The sequence below is a fragment of the Rhinatrema bivittatum genome, chromosome 14, assembly GCF_901001135.1.
Source record: "Rhinatrema bivittatum chromosome 14, aRhiBiv1.1, whole genome shotgun sequence".
NCBI lineage: Eukaryota > Metazoa > Chordata > Amphibia > Gymnophiona > Rhinatrematidae > Rhinatrema > Rhinatrema bivittatum.
This window is the reverse complement of record NC_042628.1, coordinates 72,981,980-73,000,455: the sequence shown is the minus strand read 5'-3', so window position 1 is coordinate 73,000,455 and position 18,476 is coordinate 72,981,980. Positions and strand designations below refer to the sequence as shown.

Below are 18,476 nucleotides of genomic sequence, written 5' to 3'. Positions count from 1 at the left end.
ACTAACACAGAAACTACATGGTAGCTGAACACCTCCCCTTGTTCACACATGCAGAACACAGACAGATCCTCACCAAATCCTAAATAAACAGACCATATAGTGTAAATAGAAACATCCAGGCAAAAACATCTGGAAACTGCAACAAGCCAGACTCTATATGAAGTACAACTATGGAAAAACAGAAACATCACCTTTCCTCATAAAACATCAAGAAATATAAAGCATAAGAGTACAACTATAATCATAACAATTATAATATTTCAAATAAACTGATGAATAGAACATCCAAGGATGACCAAAATGATAAGGGGCATGGAATGGCTGCCCAATGAGGAAAGGATAAAGAAGTTAGGGCTGTTCAGTTTGGAGAAGAGACGACTGAGGTGAGGATACGATAGAAGTCTACAAAATCATGAAAGGACTTGAACAAGTTAATGCAAATCAGTTATTTACTCTCTCAGATAATAGGACCAGGGGGCATTCCATTAAGTTAGCAAGTAGCACATTTAAAACAAATCGAAGAAAATTCTTTTTCACTCAACGCATAGTTAAGCTCTGGAATTCATTGCCAGGGGATATGGTTTCAGCAGTTAGTGTAACAGGAGGTTTGGACATTTTCCTAGAAGAAAAATCCATAAACTGCTATTATGGTAATTAATAAGCATTAGTAACTTTTGATCTATCTAATGTTTGGGTAATTGCCAGGTTTTTGTGACCTGGTTTGGCCTCTGTTGGAAACAGGATACTGGGCATGATGGACCCTTGGTCTGACCCAGTATGGCATATCTTATATTCTTATGTTTCAAAATTCATGTTAAACGTTTCAAAATGACAATAAAATATTTCAAAACAGCTGATACATCAAACACTCAATTAAAAATAAGGATAAAATAAATCTCCTTCTGTCCATACCTGGGAAATTTTGATTTCTAGATGTCCTGAGATGGTCATGGTTTAGCAGGGAGAGGGAGGGAGTTATTACGTATATGGTCATCCATACACACACACATATCCTCGTTTGCCTCTCTCACATGCTCAATCATACACAAACAGTGTGCTCTCTCATATGCTCATATACACATACATACTCATTTGCTCTCTCTTGCATGCTCAAAAATACCCTCTCGCTTGTTTGCTTTCTCTCACATGCTCACACACACACACACACTTGTTCACTCTGACATACATGCTCCATCATACACACACATGCTCATTCGCCCTCTCCCACCTGTGCAATCATACACATGTTCATATGCTCTCTCACATGCACTCAAATGCCTAATCATATACACATATGCTCATATGTGCTCTCATATGTTCACTCTTACACACATGCTCATATTCTCTCTCATATGTTTAATCTTACACATACACACACAATATCAACACATAAGGGTACAATTAGTGTTATTTACAGCATACAGTTACAAGATACAATTACAGCATACAATTTAACATATATATTCTTTATTAATTTCAACTATTGAAATATTGTACCAAATTCTTCACTGTCTCAATACATAATCATAATCAAAAATACAATGCAAATTTTGGACACCTATAAAGTGCATTAGCAATCCTATTACATTACAATTAATACCCATTACCTTTCAAATTCACACATTCATTCATCCTGTTAACATCACAAAAACATATTAAAACACCTCCCCACTATACTTATTGCACCATAACTCAATTTTCCTTTATAATGGACTCCTCTTAATCACACCACGGGTATCAGCTTTTCTTAATATATATCCATACTTTCAAATCTTTTTTTATATTTTTTCACGTACAACCACCTCCCAACAAGGAACCTCGTTTCGCCAATCAAGGCTTCTTCAGGGGATTATCTTCTCCAATCTTTCTAATTTTACTCTTCCAGCCAGATGTAAAAATTCCCCATATATCCGGGACTTTCAAATCTTGTCACGTATTCTATTTCAATTGGATATAAGCATCACCCGTTACTCCAGAATTTTCACATTCTTATATACCGGTGTCCATCTGATTCCTATAACATATATATAATTTTTTTCATTTACAATATTGACCATTAACATCCACATATATCCCAATAATTCTCACAAATATTCACTCTCTCTACAGCATTTCTTACATACCCAATTCACGCTCTGCGGCGTCTCCTACATATTCAATTCATATTGTATGAATACTACAACTCCTCCACAGATTCTTTTTCAGATTAACTACAAAAGATAATTAATTTTTATCATTTATCCCAACCAAATATATCATAACAACTATAATGTTGTGCATACTAAGAAGAACTTACAAATTTTATAATCTCCGCTTCATGGCATTATTCCTCACTGCCTTGAATTTTTTCAACGATATCTCACTCACCTAAAAATAATAATAATATGAACCTTCCATCATATTATCTAGTCAATTATTTTCACTATTCCACCACAAACCATCCATTAGCAGACCTTACCTTTACCATTTAGTTATTTGCTCTCAAACCCATCAGCAGACCGCATGTCACGATGAGATGTTCATTCTCAAAAAACGCCGACAGACAACGTATCATCATACCGGAAACTAGGCACCGTTTCCGCCTTTTTAAATTCCCCACAACAAAATACCTCTGTCCATCAGTCAATCTAATTATCTTTAACCACACCCACAATCCTTCAACCAATCCACTACTATCTTTGCTACACCCGCCCCCCCCCCCAAAAGGCTCTCAACTAACAGAAGCCTCACGCGTCTTTCCTTATCAATCAGCCCACTGCACACTATATTATACCAGACCTCTTTTACCTCCTCAATTTCAAACATAATATGCCGACCACTCGATTTCTTTAAGGCCCCAAGGATATACAGTTGCCCACTGAGAAAAAAACCTCCTGCTCAGAGCGCCAAAGCCATCTCGTGGTCTGTCCTCGATATCCACTCACATATTGTGTCACTACTGTTGCAGTTAGACACTGCAGGCGAGGTAGTGGACCCTTGGGCTGGCCCACCTAGGATGACGGGGTAGGCCGGGAGGCGGAGCCACAGGCTGGCGGTGTTCACCCGGGAACCAGGAGCCCCCCAGGAGGAGCCCGTAGGGTCCTGGAACCTTGGGACTTGGGGAATAGGCTGAAAGTCCAGTGGCAGGAATGGCCTTAGGCCGGAACGGTAGTAAAGGAAGTCCAAAGATATTTGATAGTCCGTTAACCAGCTGTACAGGCCGGGGGCCAGCTGATGGCAGGATAGCGGGCGGCAGCGGGAACTGTAGCTAACCGGATACTAAGGCAGAGTCTGTAGCAGGCTGTGGACTGAAGCAGGCTGTAGACTGGAATGGAGTCTGTAGCAGGCTGTAGACTGAAGCAGGCTGTAGACTGAAGCAAGGTCGAGAACAAGCCGGGGTCGGAGGCAGACAGAAGCGAAGTCGGGAATGAACCAAGGTCAGAGGCAGGCGGCAGGCTGAAGCGAGTCAAAAGCAGTCCAAGGGTCAAGGCAGGAATGAAGCACAGACGAAGCGCAACTCAGAACTACTAGACAGTAGTGAACCTCGTTGCAAGGCAAAGAGAAGGAGTTCAGGCGCCAGTTATATTGGCCTTAGGGCGTGACGTCATCAGCGCAGGCGGGGCCAGACTTCCGGGAGCTGGGTGCACGGAACAGGCAGCGCTGCCGGGGTCCCAGCCACGCGGAACGCGGCGTTTCCAGCGGCGGAGGTAGGCACCGTTCAGTCCTAGCGAAGGGGAAGCGGCAGAGACCGCAACAACTACAAAAAATTTTAAATCCTTAATTTCATGTTGAGCTTGATTCCAATGCATTACTAAGGGGGGGGCTCCCTCTTTATGGATCCGAATATTACTCTTATGTTCTATAATACATTGTCGAATCATGCGTTATGTATGGCCTATATATATATTAATTGACAAGGACATACAATAGCATATACAACCCTCTCAGAGGAACAAGTAAAATGACCCTTAAAATATGTGATTTTTTTATCATGATGTCGAAATCTATCACCTATCAGTACGTTTTCACATACCGAACACCCCTGACATGTAGTTTGTCCCAGGTCATTATCATAAAATTCACTCCTATTTTTACCTACTCCTTGGGCCACTAGGGATCTTAAATTCCTACCCTTAGTAAATGCAAATATAGGGGGTTCCCTACAACCTGAAATTGACTTAAGTAGTCCCCAATGTTTTAATCCTGCTTTTTAAATCAAAAATCCCTTAAAGGAATATGGTATGCAACACACCATGTGATCCAATTGAGTTTTTTCATTTTTTATCAAGAGATTCTCTCTAGCATGGAGCCCCCTCTTATATGTTCGTTTAACAATCTTTTTTGGATAACCTCGAGTGACAAATTTCCTACTGAGGTATTGGGCTTTTTCTCTGTAATCTTCTACAGAGTGACATAAACGTCTATACCTCAAAAATTGACTAACAGGGATAGATTCCCTTAGTCTTCTAAGGTGGAAGCTGTTAAAATGGAGAATAGAGTTCCTATCAGTTGGTTTTACATATACTGAGGAAATTAACTTTCCATTATCCCAGAAAATTTTCATGTCTAAGAAAGAGATGGGCTACTATATATTTTTGTGGGACCTCTCCTCACAGGGTCATGGTATTTTTACCAGACTCTTATTTGTGGTCTTTGGTCCATTTTACTTTATATTTTTTTGAGTATTTTTATCCATTTATATCACCACACTTTTCTGCAAGAGTATTTATCTGCATCACCCAACGCGATCGCGTTTCGGAAACAACGGCGGTCTACGTTGGGATCGCAGCTACAATAGCAGAAGGATTGAATATAGCTATTGAACTCTTCTTACCAATTTTTTTGTCACAGAAAAAATGGAAATGTTTATCCCCTGAAGCAGGACCTTAAGAGAGGGGGTCCGAAACGCGATCACGTTGGGTGATGCAGATAAGTACTCTTGCAGAATACAGCGTTTCCCGAAACTAAGTTAAAGTGACTTTTTTCAAATTGGATTGTGGTTTGAAAGTTTCATTAGTTTTTTGATAAAAATTTAACAAACGTTTGATAATAGTTTTTAAGGGTAAAAGTGTGGTGATATAAATGGATAAAAATACTCAAAAAAATATAAAGTAAAATGGACCAAAGACCACAAATAAGAGTCTGGTAAAAATACCATGACCCTGTGAGGAGAGGTCCCACAAAAATATATAGTAGCTAATCTCCAATTAATTTATAATAGATGATAAGGTGTACCTATTATTTAATATTTTGTTTACAAGTGGGTACCCGGAACACATAAAGTGTAATAGAGCCTATTGAGTTTGTGATAAGAAAGAGATGGCACATTTCTCAGTTTGTACCGTAAACATTAAATTATCATCCACCCGATTAAGCCATTCGCTAAAAACCTCCAATAATTCTGTCCCCAATCCATACCCAAAATAAATGATCAATATAACATTTCCAAAATTTTATATATTGGAAAAAAGGGGACAGATAGATATGTCTCTTCTATTTTAGCCATATATAGACAAGCCACAGATGGAGCTACTGGGGATCCCCTTAATCTGTTTATAATTTCCTTGGAATTCAAATAGTACTATTTTTGCTAACTCAATTGATTTTCGTCCATCTGACATCTCTTCCTGTTCCATTATTTCTTCAATTAATTCCACCGCTTTAATTTGTGGTATGTTTGTATATAAAATGGCAATATCTGCCGTAACCAATAACCCTCCACACAATTCTTGTTCATACCTTCCTAATTAATGAAATCAGTAGAATCCCTTACAAATGATTTTATTTGTTTAACTTTAGGTTGAAGAAGATTATCTATAAACTTGGCTAAAGACTCAAAAATTGATCCGATACTATAGGTCTCCCCGGTGGATTTATCAATGATTTATGTATTTTCGGTAAAAAATAAATTTATTTTGTACCGAAGATACCTTGGCCACCCTTGTGGATGTTTCTGCAGATAGTTTGGATATTTCCAATCTACTGGAAAGTTCTAAAGAAGAAGTGGTTAAAAGGGCTACCCTACTGGTTATGTTTGTTTTTCTGCAAGATTGTAATTCTATTTTTAAATTATAGTTTCAGCATTATTCAACTTCACTCATGGGGCAAGAAGTAATGATTTTTTCCTGATTTATCCAGGGCCACCCAGGGGCACAGGAAGGAACTCGTTATATATTACGCTTTCCTTGAAAACGTATTGGGGTAGATCTTAAAAAAATACGCGCGCGCGAACAAAAGTAAGCCAGATTTTAAAAGATACTCGCGTTGCCGCGTGTATCTTTTTTAAAATCCGGGGTCGGCGCGCGCAAGGCTGCGCAAAATCGGCAGCCTGCGCGCGCCGAACCACGCAGCCTGCCTCCGTTCCCTCCGAGGCTGCTCCGAAATCGAAGCGGCCTCGGAGGGAACTTTCCTTCCACATCCCCCCACCTTCCCCTCCATTCCCCTATCTAACCCACCCCCCAGCCCTACCTAAATCCTCCCCCTACCTTTGTTGTACAAGTTACGCCTGCTTGAAGCAGGCGTAACTTGTGCGTGCTGCCTCGTCAGCCCCCGGCACAGGCCGCAGTGCCTGGGGACTTGGGACCGCCCTCCCAGCCCGCCCCCAAAGCCTTGCCACGCCCCCGGGCACACCCCAGGACACGCCCTGGTCTTTGGACACGCCCCCTCCCGCCCCTTTTACGAAGCCCCGGGACTTACGCGTGTCCCGGGGCTCTGCACGCGCCGGTGGCCTATGCAAAATAGGCGCGCTGGCATGCGAGGGCCCTGCACGCGTAAATTCAGCCGGATTTACGCACGCAGGGCATTTAAAATCCGCCCCACTGTGCCTATGTCTGATGTGAAGTTTGTCTTTTTTGAACCTATTGAACTGATATCCTTTTTGGACTCCAGGCAAGTCAGGGTTTAGCTCTGAAGAATGAGCTGTACTGAATTTGGATTTGAGCTGAACTTATTCTTTTTTTTCTTTCATATAATATCATGGTCCCACAACTTTTCTCTTTAGATGGCTCCATAGTCAGTGGGCTTCAATAGAGATACATGTGTTATTTTGCTTAGATACATTTTGTCCCTATGTTTCAATGCTTATGTTAATGTATATTCCTTTTTTTCTTTCAAATATTTGTTGGTATTGGATATATTTAAAATTCCAATAAAGATAAAGTAAAACAATAACCCGAATCTTCAGCCTTGATAAATTGTGGAAGACTGTCCCATAGAGTGGGAGCAAGAAAAGTAAAATCAGCGTTACAAGTAATCCAATCTAACCCTAGTTGGAGGAGAAATTGCCAGCAGATTCTGGTGTGAGAGGAACGGGGAAGCTGGTTTGGCTTATATAACCTTAGTATTAGCAGGTCAGCCAAATACTAAGGTTAACCAGCTGCAAACATTCTATAAACCAGTAATAAAATTTTATAAACACTCCTAGCAATAATGGGGGGGTCAGTGTCATAACTTTAAAAGTGGAGAGATAGTATCACATTTCTTAGCACAAAAAAATCAATTTAATAGCTGTTATGAATCGGAAGGTGGACCCCTGTTCCGAGGTAGAGTGAATGCTACCAAAGAGAGAGTCAACCCTCTGAGGTAACTATCGTCGGAGGGCGAGGCCAGGTGAATCAGCAGCTGAATGAAGACTTCGCCCTGGAAGCTCGTGATCCCCCTCCCCCAGGAGGAGCCTGTAGGGATCTGGCCGCTGGGACTTAGGAGACTCACGGAAGACTGAAGATAGTCTGGATGCAGGCGCCTCCTGCAGGTCGTGGATTCCAGACAGCTGGCGCCTCCAGCAGGTCATAGACAGTCCATGAGTAGAGCTGAAGAATGGTCTGCAGCTGGTCCGATGGTCAATTCCAGAAGGGGGTTGAAAACCAGTCCAGGAGCAAGTCAGGAGAATGGTCCAAAGCCAGTCCAGGAGTAAGCCAGGAGAAGTGTTGGAAGCCGGTCCAGAGTCAAGCCAAGAGACATATGGAAGTCAGTCCAAGGATCAGAAGCCAAGAGTCTGTCCAACAAGGGAGAAGAGCAGGAGCGGGATGAAGACCAGGAACGAAGACACTGGAACCACCAAACCAGAAGCCTCAATACCCAAGGCAAGGGAGGAGTCCCTGGAAGGAGCCACAACAATTTCCTGTCATGGCCCCTTTAAATCTTATCTTCAGCTGCGCGCGCGGCTCTAAGTCGGCCAGGAGTGGGAGGAGTCATCCCGGCCGTGCAGGGCCCTGCGGCCTCAGCAGCGGCCATGGCTGCGAGGAGAGCGCCAAAGGAGGCTGCCTGCTCAAGCAGGAGCCTCGGAGCTAACCCGATGCCGCAGGTGAGTACTTGGTCCCGGCTGTGGACTGCCGCGGCCGGTGGCCATGACAGTCGGCCCTGGTCGTGGCCTGCTGCGGCTGACGGCCATAACAATAGCAGTATTTGCAAATTTTATTTACTCTTATAATGCAAACCTTATAAAGACCATTACCATAATCAAGGGAAAAAAGGTTAATGGAATATGCTAAATCTTTCTTATCCAAAAAGGGTCTAATTTACACAAAAATCACATGGAAAAATGAATATGACCGCACAACAATCTATATCAAGGGTTTCACACAAGACAGTTATTTAAAACTGAGTCCTCCAATTGTGAATGGCCAGTAAATGCTTCAAGCTGCAGCATAAGTGCACCAGTGCCAGCAACAGAGCCAGGTCTCTGTTGGAGGGGCCAAAGACACAAGGCCAATATGCCTGCACAGTGCAGGGACAGGGAATGTTGAGATGGGATTGGAGGCCTTCAGGATAAAGGGTAGTGGTGATGGTGGCATGAAATGTACCTCTTCCTTAATTTGGCTCCCCTAGGCATAAGCAGAGTGCACCTGTGTGTAAATCCAGGTCTGGGACCAGGTGCAGTTATACTGTTGCACTTGTCTACAGACTGTGTTGCTTATGTGGATGATCATGGATTTTAGCTGGAATAGTTCTGAAAGTAACATTAAAAAAGCATGTCACGGAGATCACGTGATGTGGTGGGCTCGATAGGCAGCAGCTATCTGAGCCCTGAACTAATCCTATTTCATCGTGCTTACCCCGGGGTTTTTCTGCGCCTTTCTCGTTGATATTGCACCTAGGATATCACAGACATCTGACTGCCGACACTGAGAATCCTGTATGGCTTCTCGACTGGCCCGAAAAGAAAAAGATAAACTGAAAGCCTCAGCTCCCAAAATGGCTGCCTCACCGAGGAAAGTGGAATTGACGGAAGGCTCCCTGGAAGACAAGATCTCCCATGCAGTAGTGACAGCACTGGACATGGGTCTTCACCAGATCTCTGAGCAGATTGCCGAAGTAAGAGCCTCGTTGGTGGATTTTGATGGGAGAGTGGAGCAGGTCGAGGGGCGAGTCGGCCTTGCCGAAGACAACATAGGCGCGCTGGAGGGTAGAGTAGCAGCGTTGGAGAAGCAAGTGCAGGCCAGTGAGGAAAAGGTGGACGACCTTGAAAATCGCTCGCGCCGCAACAATTTGCGTTTTGTGGGGATTCCGGAGTCCTTACCTGATTTAGAGCTGCCGCGATTATTAGAGGCTTGGCTATTAAGCTTTGTACCCTCACTGGTTCCCCCATCCAGAGGACTTGTGGAGCGGGCCCACCAGGTAGGCCGAAAGCCAGATGGTGAATTGCCGCGAAGACCATGAATGATATTGACCAGATTCCTTCATTTTGCTCACAAAGAACTGGTTTTACAGCATTATCGCAAGGCGAGAGAATTTTTCTACGACTCTCACAGGGTTATGGTGTTTCAGGATTTCTCTCCACGAGTGACTTTGCTTCGCAAAGCTTTTAATGGCGTCTGCTCAGATCTTGTCAACAGAGATTCGATTCGCACTGTTATTCCCAGCGCGACTATGGATTTCCCATCAAGGCCAGGTGAAATTTTTTTCCTCAGCCTCAGAAGCCAGCACCTTCGTGCAAACTTTCCAGAGCTCAGACCCGTCGACATTACCTTGAGCAGGGAGTGATTCTTTTCAGGGTTCGGCGGTCGGATGATTTCATTTATGCTTTATGGATCACTGTTCTGTCTGACATATTTGAATCTTTTTTTGCGGTCCCACTCCTGGAATTAGCGGAGGGGCAATCAACATAACAGCCACAGTTTGGCTTTTTGGGACGACTCTGTGACAAATTTTCTGCTTCCATTTTTTGGTTTTCTCTGAGGTTCTCTCATTGTCTCCCCAACACCGTTATTCTGGGGATGTGCTGGAGTGGCCTGCGCCACAGATGCTTGTTGTTGGGATCGTGTTTTTAGAGTTTCCCTCACTTTCAGGGTTAGCTGTAATTGTTTATAAAGATTTTTCAATATAGGTAGGGGTGGTTACACCTTGTGATCTCTTACCCTACACATATATAAGGATACTGTCATACTAAGAGGAAGGATAGGGATATCCGCTCTTGGGCTGTGTTTTAGGTCCACGAGTGGTGGGGTTGAAGTCTGTTCTTGGGGGAGGGGGGTTTCTTTTTTAAGATGGCGGGGCAAGTTGGATGGGGGGGGGGGGGAATTTGCAGAGAATCTCATGCTCAACTGGTTTACATTGTTAGAACTGTGGTTCCTACTTGTGAAACTCATGTTTTTTGCATGCTCACTGTTCTGTTCGGGGTGATCACTGTATTATTTAGCGTTCTATGGGTTGCAGACCTCATTTTGGGACTTGGGGAGGTTTTTAATGCACCATATCTCTCTCCACTTGGGTGTATGGCTTTAGAAATGGTGACATGGAATGTAGCAGGACTGGGTACTCCCATAAAACGGGAGAAAGTGTTGGCGAGATTGGCTAAACTTCGTGCTCACAGTTTTTTTTTTTTTACAGGAGACTCACCTGCTTGAGGAGGATGTCAAAAAATTGTGAAAGAAATGGGTGGCACAAGTTTTTTATGCCATGGGCACCTCCAAAAGTAGAGGGGTAGCTATTCTTATTCATAGGTCTGTCTCTTTCCAACTACAGGAGAAGGTAGCGGACCCGCAAGGCAGATTTCTTATTTTGAAAGGTATTTTTATGGGGTCCCCTGTTATGGGTACATATGGTCAGCGAATGGCAGCTTCCCCAAATCAGTGGAGACTGCCAACATCCCTGGCCAATGAACCTGAGTTTCCAGTGTTTCTTTTAAAGTGCTGGAGAGAGTTTTTAAAAGTTAATCAACAACACATTACTCAGCCTATTTTACTATGGGAAACTGCAAAATGTGTCCTCCGTGGGGAAATTATTAGCTATGTAAGCTTTAAAAAGAAACAAATGGACAAGGAAATAATCTCTTTGGAAAAGTGGATGAGGACTCTCAAACGCCAAATTAACATTAAGGAGGATGCACAAAGCTCATTCAGTACAAAGAGACGCAAGTAGCTCTTAATTCCTTACTTCACATCAGAGCTACTAGGGCCCTGCGTTACAGGAAGCTCTCATTTTTTCACTTTGGTAATAAGGCCGGGCGCTTGCTTGCCTCTCTGCTAAAAGCGTAGGATTCCTCTAAATTTATAGCTAATTTAAAAGACTCGGCGGGCAATATTAAATCCGCATCGTTGGACATAGCTGAAATTTTGTCTGCATATTACCGTAAGTTATATTCGGCTGACCCAGTGGAGGTGGTGGATATTGCAGAATTCTTAAAGATGTTACCTTTACCGTATATGTTGGAAGCACAACAGTCAAGGCTGCAAAGGCCTATAGAGGTTGCTGAGGTTTGTGAGGCGATCCGGTCTTTACCAGCCCATAAGGCCCCAGGCCCAGATGGCATGACCTCTTTATTTTACAAAACGTTGAGCATTGAAATATCTCCTATCCTACAATCTGTATTCGAAGAAATGACTGACCATCAGGAAACACCGGTTACAATGAGAGCTGCGACCATAGTTGTCCTTCCTAAAGGGGGCCGAGATCCTTTGGCATCCTCCTACAGACCTATTTCCTTGTTAAACTTGGATATCAAACTTTTTGCTAAAATTTTGGCCACCAGACTACAGCCCTTAATGCCCATGTTGGTATCCTCTGACCAGATGGGGTTTGTGGCAGTGATAAGGTCCACAGTGAATATACATAAAGTGATGGCTGCCCTTGAACTCTGTCAAGCGTCCAAAATTCGTGATCCCCTGTTGGTCACTTGTGACGCTGAGAAGGCGTTCGACAGGGTGGCGTGGCCCTTCTTAAGACAGGTTTTATCTAAGCTTGGGTTTGTGGGACGAATTTGACTACATCACTCTACTTTACACTAATCCATCTGCCCGCATTATGGTTAGCGACCAACTTTCAGATGAATTCTATCTACAGCGGGGGACGTGACAAGGGTGTCCCCTTTCCCCTCTCCTGTTCATTTTAACAGTGGAGCCCTTAGCCTGTCGTTTAAAAATTACACCAGAGGTGACTGGCATTTCGGTGGGAACCCAAGCTTATTTGACTCTACTGCTTGCCAATGATATTTTGCTTCTCTTGTCACATGCTCGTAGGGTTCTCCCGGAAGCTATTAACATTTTTCGGATTTACCCATCTTTATCGGGGTTTAAACTGAATCTGGACAAAACTGAGGCTCTAGATCTGGGTGGGACCTTGCGGGGTAGATGGCTGAATTTTCCAGTAAAATGGGCTGAGTCCACTATTAAATATTTAGGCATTATTATTCATCCAGATCCTCTGACATGGTACCATCTAAATGTGCCCCCTGTACTTGATAAAGCGATTCAAAAATTGGCAGGATGGAAAAACCTTCCTTTGTCTTTGCAAGGTCATATTGCAGTGATTAAAATGGTTATTGCTCCTCAAATATTATATAAATTGTTCATGTTACCTTTTCTGTTCCTCACCAGGGATAATAGGATAATCCAGACCACCATACGTAAATTCATTTGGAACAATAAGCAAGCTCGGTTGGCTTACTCAACGATGACTGCTCAGCGAACTCATGGCGGTTATGGACTCCCTAATTTTATAGTTTATTCCTGGGCAGCAAATCTGCGATTTTTGGGGGATTGGCTTCTGGGTACTCAGGCATACACGGACCTCCAACTGTTATGGCTATGTGTTATCCATCTGACCCCTGTTTTCTTATTCACACCTCGCCTCACTCAAGTCAAAAGTTAGCTATGGGCCACAGATTAATATATACAGTTAGGAAGGTATGGGGGCTCACCTGTAGTCTATTGGGTTTATCAACTCATGTCTCTCCACATTTCCCCTTGTGTGGTTCCACTCCAGAGTCCCGAGTAATGCTACCAGCTCATCATGCTTTCAAGATATCCTCCAATTGGTCTTTGCACGCCATAATGGATCATGATAAGGGTCAGCTGTATTCCTTTGCCCAGTGTCAAGAAAAATTGGGCCTTCAGCCCCACCATTTCCTTCTTTATGGTCATTTAAAGGCCTCGGCTCAGCTAGCGCTACAAGGGGCAGGGGGGAAGGTTACTAATTCTGCATATGATGATTTATTAGAATGTTTCAAGGCCAAGCTGGGCTCTCTATCTTGTTTGTATCAATTCTATAATTCTGTATTAGTGTGTCCTATTTTTACCATATTGCTCCCTAAATGGTCTAGGGCAGGGGTCGGGAACCTATGGCTCGCGAGCCAGATGTGGCTCTTTTGATGGCTGCATCTGGCTCGCAGACAAATCTTTAATAAAAAAGTAAAAATCTTAACAAAACCCCTCACCCTCCTGATGCCCCCAAGACCTCCACAATTAATTTACTACAACCCCCCCTCCCCCAAGACCTGCCAAAAGTCCCTGGAGGTCCAGTGGGGGTCCAGGAGCGGTCCTGGAGTGATCTCCTGGACTTGGGCTGTCGGCTGCCAGTAGTCAAAATGGCGCGACGGCCCTTTGCCCTCACTATGTCACTGGGGTCAACCAATGGCAACGGTAGCCCCTGTGACATAGTGAGGGCAAAGGGCCGTCGCGCCATTTTGACTACTGGCAGCCGACAGCCCAAGTCCAGGAGATCGCTCCTGGACCCCTGCTGGACCACCAGGGACTTTTGGCAGGTCTTGGGGGGGGTTAGGAGGGTGGGGGGTTGTAGTAAATTAATTTTGGAGGTCTTGGGGGGTATCAGGAGGGTGGGGGGTTTTGTTAGATTTTTACTTTTTTATTAAAGATTTGTCTGCAAGCCCTGGACCCCTGCTGGACCACCAGGGACTTTTGGCAGGTCTTGGGAGGGGGGGGGGTCAGGAGGGTGGGGGGTTGTAGTAAACTAATTTGGCAGGTCTTGGGGGGGGGCGGCAGGAGAGTAGGGGGTTGTAGTAAATTAATTTGGTAGGTCTTGTATGGCTCTCACAGAATTATATTTTAAAATATGTGGCGTTCATGGCTCTCAGCCAAAAAGGTTCTCGACCCCTGGTCTAGGGACTGCGGGGAAGCATTGGATGAATGGATGCTCAAATACTGCTATCAGTCCATTTTTCAGATCACCAACAATGTGGGTCTTCGAGAATTACAGCAGAGGATTTTTCACCGCATTGTCTATTCGCCTGCAAGAGCATACTGGATGGGAAGTATTGCTTCACCTACTTGCCTAAAGTGCACGTGGCCATCTGCAACGTTGATTCATTGTCTCTGGGAATGTCCAGCGATAGCCACATGCTGGGATGCTATGCGAAGCAAACTAGAGCTTTTGGTTCATACCGACGTTTGTTGGTGTTGTTCTTTTTGCATTTTGAACAATGACATTGGTGACACTAGTTTAAATGTGGACAACATAGGTTTAATCTCCAAAGCCTGCTTGATCGCGAAAAAGTGCATTCTAATGAAATGGATTGAAACACAACCATCCACAGGTGATCTTTGGTCGGCTTTGATGACAGAGTTATACCTATTGGAATATAGATCCATGTACAAATCCTTTACTCCATGCAAGAGACGTCTTTTGTGAGATTTGGGGTCCCTACTACAATGCTCTCCCTACAAGTACTAAAGATCTTGCTCCTTTGGAAGTCTCGGTGAAGCCCTGATCAAGACCCAATTTTTCAGATATTTTACTACTTTGTGATATGCTCTTTCGTGACTTTTAGGTACGGTGATGTAACCGTCTCTTTTTAGTCAGTAAGGAGGTCCAGACAACTGATCCGTAAAGATAGACTTTTATTGCCAGCAAGATGCAGCTAAGACAAAGGCTCAGTACAACTGCATGCCCCTCCCCTCCAGGAGCAGACTCTTATGCACTTTACAGTTCTTATCTTTTACACATGCGTTCTAAGCATTGCTGAGCAAGCATATTCCGGCTGAAGGGGCTACTGACCCCCTCCCTAGACACCCTGGAACTTTCGTGAAACTTCTCCCATGTTCTGCAGGAGAGGCTGCTGGGACTTGCAGTTCTGGAAAGGAATTCGCGAGTCTGCAGTAATACAGCCCATCACATAATTTATTGAATAGGTGACCTGCGCCTGGAGGCAAATCAATTCTGACGAGGCTGAGAAGCTGCAAAACATTGCTTCCTTCATACTTGTAAGTTTGGCATTGGGTTAATTCAATAAAGTCAACCTGGATCTGCAGGCAAGGATCCAGGGGGGGCGCTTTAGGTGTGCAGGAGTGATGATCAAACCCTTGGAAGCCTTGTATCAATTACATTGCAAACACTAAGAACATATGGTAATAGCCAGAGCCCAGCCCCCACCAGTGGTCAAAGAACATAATTGCAATATATATATATATATATATATGTGTGTGTGTGGGGGCTACTACTTTATCATTTGGGCCGACTCATATTTGCTCTTGTTCCTAATCTTGCATAGTGGCCCCTTCTCTTGCCCACAACTTCCAATAATCCTTATCTTGCGCCTGCCACTGAATCAAAATTTTTAATATTAAGTCTTTGTTTTCTCCGTATGTGTAAAAGATAAGAACTGTAAAGTGCATAAGAGTCTGCTCCTGGAGGGGAGGGGCATGCAGTTGTACTGAGCCTTTGTCTTAGCTGCATCTTGCTGGCAATATAAGTCTATCTTTACGGATCAGTTGTCTGGACCTCCTTACTGACTAAAAAGAGACGGTTACAGTGATGCATGACAATCATTTCTGATTTCATATTTAATATTTGATATTTTTTTATGTCTCTTATCTATCACGGATCGCTGTATGACAATACTGATGGGATGGGATTCTCTGCAAAGGGGGGTGGGGAGTGAGGGAGGGTGCAGGGGTAGTTCTAAATGTTAAACCGTTAAATTTTGAAACTTGGTGGCATGGACTCCAAATTGTTTGCCCAATGTCTGAATGTTCCATGCTATTGTTTTTTGTTGACATGCTCAATAAAGAGATTATTAAAAAAAAAAAAAAAAAAAAAAAAAGAAAGCATATCACAGGCAGCTGAATCTATCATCCACACCCACACACCAATCAGTGTTCCCTTTACTCTTCTACTACCCCAAAACAAATATTCTCTTGATGCTCTTCAATTGTCCTCACCCTCAATCAATATTTCCTGTTACTTCTCTGTTCTTGTCTATTTATTTATTGTCTATTTAGATTTTTGACACTTCAAAGCAGATTACATTCAAGTATTGAACAGAAACCTATGAATGACTCCAAGGAGCTTTATGCTGCAGCTCATGATAATAACCCTTACTATACTGTGCTATACTTTACAAATATTTTCTGCAGATTCACCTGATGAGCTAGCACTGACTTACCCTGAAATAATGTCTGAAGGAAAATCGGTCACCCTCAGCTGCTCTGTTGAGCACACCTGTCCCCCCAAACCTCCATCTCTGACCTGGGACCAGTTTGGGAACAAGGCCAGCATTCACCATGAAGAGCTCTGGGAAGGCAGGTGGAGAACTGTGAGCAGCCTGAACTATTCCCCTTCCCCAGAGGATCATGGGAAACGTCTCCAGTGTGTGGCTACGTACCCAAACCGGCAAAAGTCTCAAAGAAGTATGACATTCAACATAAGGTGTAAGTAATCATTCTTAGAGCTGATACAGCTGTATCTGAGTGTAACATCTGCCCCTGAGGGACCAATCTGGGATCTATTAATACCTCTGTGTGGGCATTTCCTGTATAGCATCATATGTATAAATTATCTCAGTGATTGTATGCTTTCTGAAAGTTTTATACCCTGCCATTTAGGTCAGGCACTGCAGGTCTCATCCCCTCCAAAATAAGCACTGTAGGCTCATTAGATCTCAGCACTTCCACTATGCGCACTGTAGATACCTGAAGTCTCCCTGCATTCCCATGTCCCTTCATTTAATTCTGTTCTCTGCACAGATCGTCCCCAAAACACAGCCCTTTCCGTTTTTGAAAAAGAGTCAGTGAAAGAAGGAGACTCTGTCACCCTGACGTGTTCCAGCCACAGTAACCCTGCAGTGACAAACTATAGCTGGTACCAGGGCATAGAGGAGGAGGCCCTTCAGCACCATGGACAGCAGATAACCCTGCAGAACGTGAGCTGGGACGGCGGCCCCTATTACTGCAGAGCGCACAATGCACTGGGGACGGGCTCGTCTCCTCCGCTGAGCCTGAATGTGCACTGTAAGCAATGTTTGTATCATTTCGAGCCGAGTTCCCCTGTTTCTTCTGAACGTGTTTTGATTATTCGAGTCTTTGGAAGTGATTTATTGATGTTGTGCTAAATAAGCTGGGTTGTGCTTTGTGTTAATGGTTATCCTGTTTTAAATTTTGCATAAAAGGTGATTTTATGATGAAGCATGAAGCAGATCGTCAGGGACTTGAATGACCTGATTCATTTTATACATGGCTGCTTTTTGTTTCTTTATGCACTTGTTGACTATGCCCTTGGTTTGCTATGTTTATTTTGTTGTATTATATCAGTTGTCTAATTTTAGATTGTACACCTCATTGGTTAGATTTGCAATCTGGAAGGGCAGTCCATCCGTTTCTTAAATGAAAGAAAATTAATTTAAATGGGGAGGGCAATGTTCAAAGCCATTTAAATTGGTTTGTTTTATAATTGCCCTTCGTTGCTGGATAAAAGTAAGTGGGGTTATCACCGAGTGGGCTCTTCCATCCTGGTGTAAGGAGGGCACAAGTCAGGACAGTAAAACTGTGCATGTGCATGGGCTCTGGAAAAGTGTACAGGCTCTTTCCCTCCTCTCCTGCCATCCTTACAAAGAGCCAGTGCACAGCTTTTAGTAGACACACTTCATGCTAACTGTAAGGCTGCATGGTAGGAGATCTGGATTTAGGGTTTAGGCACCCATAGGCAGGATTAGAGAGTGGGTGGTGGGAAACTCTGGAGAGCAGATAGTGGATGCAATCCCTTGAATTCCACTCTCTCCCAGAATCCCAGAATGCCATAGCAGTGCCCCTTTGAAGAGCATGACTGGAGCAGGCTCTTTCTTGGCAGTACCGCACTCTTCTTTGATCTGGGTATGTGGTGCCTTCAAAATGTGGCACCCAAGGCAATTGCTTATGTTACTTATATCTAAATCTGGGGTTGCATGGTACCTGTGCAACTAGGTAAACTATTTGAAAATTGCCCCAAAATGAACCAGGGTGTGATTCAGTGCCTCAGTGGCAATGCTGCTATGAGGAGGCCCTAGGTTCTAT

At 43.7% G+C, this 18,476-nt stretch overlaps 1 protein-coding gene across 1 annotated transcript in view; it reads left to right on the top strand.

Annotated features, from left to right (window-relative positions):
* Positions 1-18,476, top strand: part of LOC115076136 (sialoadhesin-like) — a 104,613-nt gene that overhangs the window by 43,755 nt on the left and 42,382 nt on the right. Inside the window, exons 3-4 of the mRNA XM_029577266.1 lie at positions 16,566-16,859; positions 17,175-17,438. Coding sequence (XP_029433126.1) covers positions 16,566-16,859; positions 17,175-17,438 — 558 coding nt within the window. The remainder of the gene's footprint in view (positions 1-16,565; positions 16,860-17,174; positions 17,439-18,476) is intronic.